General features: G+C 37.0%; 1 protein-coding gene and 1 long non-coding RNA gene across 2 annotated transcripts; one reads left to right on the top strand and one right to left on the bottom strand.

The window, feature by feature from the left end:
• The first annotated feature begins 1,787 nt into the window (after positions 1-1,787).
• Positions 1,788-2,877, top strand: LOC113471476. Its single transcript, XR_003394162.1, has 2 exons — positions 1,788-2,216; positions 2,517-2,877. It is a non-coding gene; the product is annotated as an uncharacterized LOC113471476 (long non-coding RNA).
• Positions 2,878-4,410: 1,533 nt separating this feature from the next.
• Positions 4,411-7,217, bottom strand: LOC103519024 (SUN domain-containing protein 2-like). Its single transcript, XM_026830654.1, has 3 exons — positions 7,092-7,217; positions 6,447-6,612; positions 4,411-6,060 (listed from the first exon to the last, which is right to left on the bottom strand). Exons 1-3 carry the CDS (start codon positions 7,139-7,141, stop codon positions 4,411-4,413), a joined length of 1,866 nt encoding a protein of 621 aa, XP_026686455.1. The 5' UTR covers positions 7,142-7,217.
• Between the last annotated feature and the right edge of the window lie 52 nt (positions 7,218-7,269).

Here is a 7,269-nt window from a genome sequence, read left to right as displayed (position 1 = left end):
TTTTGGATTATTAAAAATTCTCCCATTTGTGAAATCTCTGATTAAGTCATTGGTGAAATCCACCATGAGTAAGATATTAGAAATTAGAGCTCACCATCAATCAGTAGGTACACGAATTTCGTTATCAAGGGGGGAAACGGATGAATGAATATGGTACTAAAAATGACATCATGACGTATCCCATTAGAGAAGAACAATAGATGTCATTATATTTCAGTAAAAATAACATGACTCATGAATCATCGTGAGTGGAACATGGGATCTGACATGACCTGACCTTGGTAGTGTAGTGGTCCAAACGCTCGCCTGATAATCGGGGAGGTTGTGTTCAATCATTTTCGTCGGTTCGGACTTCGGGTCAGTGTTGCCAGATGTACGGTAATTACCGTATTTGTACGGTATTCGAGCTTTGGTACGATAATGAATTTTATACGGTAATTTGCTGTAAAAGTACGGTACTATGCAAAAATGTACGACTTTATAAAAGTGGCATACGGTAAGGTACGGTATTTTCAGCAAAATTGTACGGTAATCTCAGTTGACCAGTGTGGCAACACTGCCAGGAGAAGTAAAAATGTACGACATTTCTAGCAGTTTTCAAATTTTCTAGCAGTGTACGGTAATTCGGGAGGATCAATCTGGCAACACTGCTTCGGGTTCGGGTTTTTGATCGATCGATCGTTTTCGAAACAAGGGAAGAGGCACATTTTAAAATTTATTGCTTTGTATTCAACGGAGAACGGCATTTGTGACGAGCATTTAAGTATGCTTAAAGTCTAGCTGTTAATACTCCTGTTTAATATCTCTCATTTCTATGTTCTCTTCACAGGTGTCATCTACCGGAATTAGAGATCACTATCATCTATCTTCACTCCAGGCTGTTCTCCGCTGCGATATCTACAGAAATAAACTCAAGATCTATCTACAGAAATAAACTCTATCTACAATTCTACAGTGTATGGACCTTCGCTGTATGGATCTCGGATCTATCTAACATATCTGCAGATCTTAGATCGCGACACAGCTTGGAAAAAATCGAGGTGTTTGTAAAAAAAAAAAAAAATCTAATCTCAAAAAGATCTGACCAGTGAAAGATTTTGTTGTCAAAATTCAAGCAAAGTTGTATTCGATTATGTAATTGTAAATGTTTTATTTGCAATATATTACAAAGATTACAAAGGAAATATATAAACTTGAATAATGAATGGTTACAATAGGCAAACGTAAAATAATTCAGTCATACAAAATTTCCCTTTGCACTAGTTTGGACTGGCGCGGGTGTGGTAGATGGTCATTGTCCAAACTAGTCCAAAGAGAAATGTATGATGACTGAATTAAGTCACCGAATACAACTGAACTTGGGCTAGTGAAAAAATTTTCAGTGGTTTTCAAAGGTGGTCCGTCCGTGAGGCAAAAGTGGTCGGCAGTGTGTTTTAATAGAAAGAACAAGGTACAATCATATACATGACTTTGTAATCAAAAGGATTGATTGTCAGAGGCAATCTCTACCACCCAACCAAGTTCGAAAAAAAATCACATTAAAAATTTACTATAACTTCTGATATTTTGTGTTAGTTTTAGAAATGTAAGATGTAAGTATTTCAATACCATTCAAATATAAGACCTTGTTTAGACTGCCGGGATAAAGGGACTTTTCAGTCCTATTCGGGCAGGATAAACAAGGGATTTATTAGCTGTAAGTTTTTTTCATTATTTTAATGTTACCTGATGGTTATGTAGTTTATGGAATAGTAATTGGAGAAATTCCTAGGGCCTTATTTCAAAGGGGTTTTTTTATGTCTAAGTTTACCTGACTATTTTCTTCGGGGGAAAAAAATCCCTCTTTATTTTTCAATGATTAAAAAACAAAACAAAAAAATCTAGTGTAAAACAAAACTTTGGGGGGGGAAATAAATGAAATAAAAATAAACAAATAAAAATTCAAGCACTTGGAAGATTTTAACGACTTTCAGGAGGGAACTTTGATTAAATACATCTAAATTAAGGCAAAAAATACTAAAGGGAACTTCGAATAAAATACACTCTAAGGGAAAAAAACAATATATTAAAAAAAAATCCCTATTACGAAGATATATTTTTTTTTTCTACATCATTTTGAGGGGGATCATTTTGTCCATCCATCGGTCTATGTTCCTAAAACTCAATGCTCAATGTGTTCCCTCATTTCTCCCTGTTCCAATTTTCCCCATTCTAAGGTATCTCCGTAAAATAAAAATAAACTAATGAAAATTTAAACACTTTGAAGATTTTTTTAACGCTTTTCAGGAGGGAACTTTGATTAAATACATCTAAATTAAGGCAAAAAAATATTAAAGGGAACTTCGAATAAAATACACTCTAAGGGAAAAAAAAACAATATATTTAAAAAATCCCTATTACGAAGATATATTTCTTTTGAGAGGGATTATTTTGTCCGTCCATCGGTCTATGTTCCTAAAACTCAATGCTCAATGTGTTCCCTCATTTCTCCCTGTTCCAATTTTCCCCATTCTAAGGTATCTCCGTTCCAAAGTAACCTCATTTAAAAAGTACCAAAGTAGTCCTGTTGCAATCAATCCCCATTTAAAATACCAACGCGTGTTCTAATTGACCCCTTTACGAAGTATCTGCACTCCGAAGTATCCCCATCCCAATGTGCCCCTTTTGTCCCTATCCCAAAATATCCTGTTCCAAGTCACCCTATTCTAAAGTATCTCTGTTCCAATTTGTCCCCATCCCAAAATATCCCTATTCAAAGTCACCCTCATTCTACGGTATCTCTGTTCAAATTTGTCCCCATCCCAAAATATCCCTGGTCCAAATCACCCCATTCTAAAGTACACACAACTTCTGATTCTGACACTCTGCCTGCTACACTGGGTTAAAGTACACAGAGGTATGTAGGTTAACATTTTAACACCTGATTCTTAGTCCAGTAAATGATTGCACCTTTTTTGGTAATGCCTTGAAATTAGGCCTGGAAAAACTGGAAAACCCGGAAAAGTCATGGAATCTGAAAATCGGCCAAAAAGTCGTGGAAAATCGTGAAAACGTAAAGAAAACCTGGAAAAGTCATGGAATTTGCCACCCGGTCGAAAAATTTAAAATGTTCAAATCAAATACCTACCAAATTTTTTCAGAAAAACGGCCTGCGGCGCATTCCTCATATTCCTTGCCGTTCTGCATATTGCATATTTTATTTAAATGAAGGGCTAATCTTTCTGATTTTTAAGTACCTCCGCCCCATAATTTTCTGGAAAACTCATGGAAATACTTTTTGATATTTTTTGCTCTTGCATATTTGATATTTATTACTTTCTATTACTACAGTATAGCGAGCTATACTAGTAATGAAAGTATTGCAATCGGTCCAAATTTCTTTCAATTCTCTTTGAATCTCATTTGATTTAACCCACTGCTTCGTTTGACTATTTTTCATCACATGAAGAAAACATTTTCCCCCCTTTAACGATTACGCTGCTAAGTGCGGCCGGCCTTGGCTTGTAGTGCTTGTAGTTTTTAGCTTAGCTTAGCTTAGTGTTTGTTTTGCTGGATTCCAAGGCTTATCTCTTCCTTTTCTTGCTGTGTTTGCTAAACTGTTATCTCAAATGAGACTAACATCACTACCGTAAATCGGGGTATTATTGTGTCATGGAAATTCTCTGGAAAAGTCATGGAAATTCTCTGGAAAAGTCATGGAAATTCTCTGGAAAAGTCACGGAATATCATTCCGGGAAAAGCGGTATAAACCCTGGATGTTTCCCAAGTGCTTTTTTTGTATATTCTATTGCTTTTTAAAAGGAAAATCAACTCAGGATAGATAAGATGCCTTGGTTCAGTCAGTTCAGTGTCCCCCGTTTTTGTTAATTTTCAAAATTTCTAATACACATCGAGAATAAAGTTACGCAACAAAATGTTTGTTTCGCAACAGTTACGAAACATAAAATTTGTTTCGCAACGGTTGCGCAACAAAACATGTTTCGCATCGGTTACGCAATAAAACATTTGTTTCGGAACGGTTGCGCAACATAATATTTGTTCGCAACAAAGCATTTGTTTCACAACAGTTACACAACAAAACATTTGTTTCGTAACAGGTGCGCAACAAAACATATGTTGCGTAACAGTTGCGCAACTGTTTCGAATGTCGTCATTGTCCAAACTAGTCCAAAGAGAAATTTCGTATGATGACTGAATTAAGTCACCGAATACAACTGAACTTGGCCTAGTGAAAAGATTTTCAGTGGTTTTCAAAGGTGGTCCGTCCGTGAGGCAAAAGTGGTCGGCAGTGTGTTTTAATAGAAAGAACAAGGTACAATCATATACATGACTTTATAATCAAAAGGAGTGATTGTCAGAGGCAATCTCTACCACCCAACCAAGTTCGGAAAAAATCACATTAAAAATTTACTATAACTTCTGATATTTTGTGTTAGTTTTAGAAATGTAAGATGTAAGTATTTCAATACCATTCAAGTCTATGTCTGAATTTTTGTTTGCCAATGCTTTTTCTCTTTTGTTCACTTTCTTGTATATCTCCATTTCATCTTTAACTAATAGCTCTGGTGGGAACAGCCCGAAAAATTCATCGCTGTCTTTTCTACCTTTGGTTTTGTCGTTTTGGTCATATGGGTCAAGATTCATTTTAGTAGTGTGCTGAGATTTGTCCGAAATGGGGGTGTATTCTGACCTACCCAAATTAGCGGCTTTTGGTTGGTTGAAATTGGCGTCCAACGATTGGTCCAATTTTGGTTGGTGGAATCGATCCTTACTGAGAGCGTATTTTGATTGGTCGAAATTGGGGGCTATTGATTGGTCTGAATCCACTTTTGTCCGGTCCAAATTGGCGGCTTGCGGATGGTGGAATTTCGAGCGCATTTCCGCCAGTTTGGCGGCGCGAATTAGGGAGTTGTTTTTGCGGCTCAGTTGAAGGTTTTTGATTTCCAGTGTTTCATATTTGGGCTGATTTTTTACTCTCTGCAGGTTTTCTTCTAGTTTATCGTGTTGTTGTTGTTGCTGTTGTAAGTATGCTTGTTGTTGATTTTCTTCCAGTATTTTTACTTTTTGTTGGGGTTGTCGTTTTAGTTCCAATTTCTGTTGTGGGAGTTTTTCTTCCAATGTTAGCTGGTGATGTATTTGTTCCATTTCCATTATCTGTTGCGATGATTTCTCTTCCAATTGTTTTGGTTTGCCTTCTCTCTCCCGTTTGACCTGCTCTCGATACTTCTCCGTCAATTCATCAAATGTGCGTTCAAAATATCGCACAATATTCTCATGGACACTCTTGCTGATACATTGCGCGTGTCCGTCCAAATTTCGGCTGGCCAGGAGCGCATTTCTTTCCCGGAGCGCAACGATTTCCCGGCCGAGTTGGTTGATTGTTTTGCGCAACTGGATTTCATTTTCGTTGACGATATTTTTGTTTTCTATATTTTCATTTGCGAATTCGTTGTTGCTCTTGTTCGTTTTCTTTTGTAGTATTTCATCATCTAGATTTTCGTTTACGAACTCGTTTTTACTTTTGTTCGTTTTCTTGTGTCGTTCCATTTCGTCTTTGACTAAATGGTCTGGTATTTCATCTACACTTACAAACGCTCTTCCAGTCTGTTCTATGTCTGAATTTTTGTTTGCCAATGCTTTTTCGCTTTTGTTCACTTTCTTGTATATCTCCATTTCATCTTTAACTGATAGCTCTGGTGGGAACAGCCCGAAAAATCCATCGCTGTCTTTTCTACTTTTGGTTTTGCCATTTTGGTCATATGGGTCAAGTTTTTCATTCATTTCAGTAGGGTGCTGTGATTTGTCCAAAGTGGTGGTGTATTTTGACCTACTCAAATCGTCGCCTTTTGGTTGGTGGAATGGGTCCGTATTGGGAGCGTATTTTGATTGGTCCCAATTTTGTGGTTGGTGGAATTTGGTCCGCATTTCCGCCAGTTTGGCGGCGCGAATTAGGGAGTTGTTTTTGCGGCTCAGTTGAAGGTTTTTGATTTCCAGTGTTTCATATTTGGACAGGAGTAGATTGAGAGTGGTGTTGAACAGGTTGACTTTGTGAATTAGAACCTGAAAAAAAAAAATAATAAAAAAATAAAAGGCTGAAAAGTGTTGGTGATTGGTGGTAAGCTTATCAAAAAATTAAACTCTTAGGTAATTAAAATCATGCATTTTTGAGCAGAATTAATAGAAAGTTTTTGTTGAATAAAAGTCTGGCTGAGGGATTATAAACAGAGAGTAGACTAGTCCAAATTTCCGTATACTATATCAATAGCGAAGGTTGAGTGCGAAGGGCATCCACTCGGAAAATTTCGTTTAGCCAAAACCAGTTGGCCTGAAAGCGATCACTCTAAAGCTGATTGAGAGGCTGACGACAAACGCCGACCCCATCTGAACATGGGAAAAGGCAAAGAAAAAGTTTGTTGGGTAAAATATTACTTTCCATTACCCCCTACCTCATTTTGTTCCGCAAGAAGGTCCTTGTTTATAATGAGACTCTCGATCTTATGATTATTCACCGCCACACTAGATTCAAATTCTGCTAGGGTTTTCCTGAGTTCATGATTTTCTTCTTCCCGGGATTTGTTTTGATTTCGCAAGAGGGTGTGATCTCTTCTGTACCTGGTTATGACAAGAAAGTTCAGTGGTTTATTATTTATTTATTAACTGTAGAGGAAGACCAAAGAAGCAATGGAGAAACTGTATAAATGAGGATCTGCGTGAAAAGGGACTGACCCGAGAACAAACTCAAAACCGAGCGGACTGGAAAAGGCTGACTCGTAACACCGACCCCGCATAAGCGGGAAATGGTGAAGGAAAAGAAGAAGAAGAACTCAAATAAGTTCGCGAAAAATTTTCTGTGTTTTTTGCCAAATTTTGTCAAAAAAAAAAACACACACATTTGAAGATTTTTTTTTTAAGTGCCTATTCAAGATCCCTGAAGGCCTAATCTGGCCCAAAATCTAAATAACAAATGCAGATCATTTTTACCGATTTTACCAAAGTTCATTGGAATAAACGTAAACATTAGAAAAAAAAAATAATACCTAATAATAAAAAAATAAGGGGGATGCTCATCAAAATATCGTATTAAACCTTACTTATCTATAAGAGCAGTTCTGTCTACAAGGAGAGCTTCATAGGATCTCATAAGGGGTTCAAATATGTGCAGCTCCTTCAGACTGGTTAGCTTGGTAATTTTAACGTCCGTAGCTTGAGTTGGTGGCTCTGAAATAGTAGAAAAATAAAATAGGCACTAAGTAGGTAGGTAAGCACATA

Source organism: Diaphorina citri, unplaced genomic scaffold (genome assembly GCF_000475195.1).
Source record: "Diaphorina citri unplaced genomic scaffold, Diaci psyllid genome assembly version 1.1 scaffold2487, whole genome shotgun sequence".
In the NCBI taxonomy this organism is placed as follows: domain Eukaryota; kingdom Metazoa; phylum Arthropoda; class Insecta; order Hemiptera; family Psyllidae; genus Diaphorina; species Diaphorina citri.
The sequence above is the reverse complement of the archived record's forward strand: the minus strand, read 5'-3'. Positions and strand labels throughout refer to the sequence as shown.

What these genes read in the sequence shown, in the direction of transcription:
- LOC103519024 (XM_026830654.1), bottom strand. Translation starts at nt 7,141, where the DNA reads ATGAGATCCTATGAAGCTCTCCTTGTAGACAGAACTGCTCTTATAGAT. An exon ending in AGAACTGCTCTTATAGATAA is followed by an intron (nt 6,613 to 7,091) that starts GTAAGGTTTAAT and finishes TGTCATAACCAG; the next exon opens with GTACAGAAGAGATCACACCC. An exon ending in TTCTTGCGGAACAAAATGAG is followed by an intron (nt 6,061 to 6,446) that starts GTAGGGGGTAAT and finishes TTTTTTTTTCAG; the next exon opens with GTTCTAATTCACAAAGTCAA.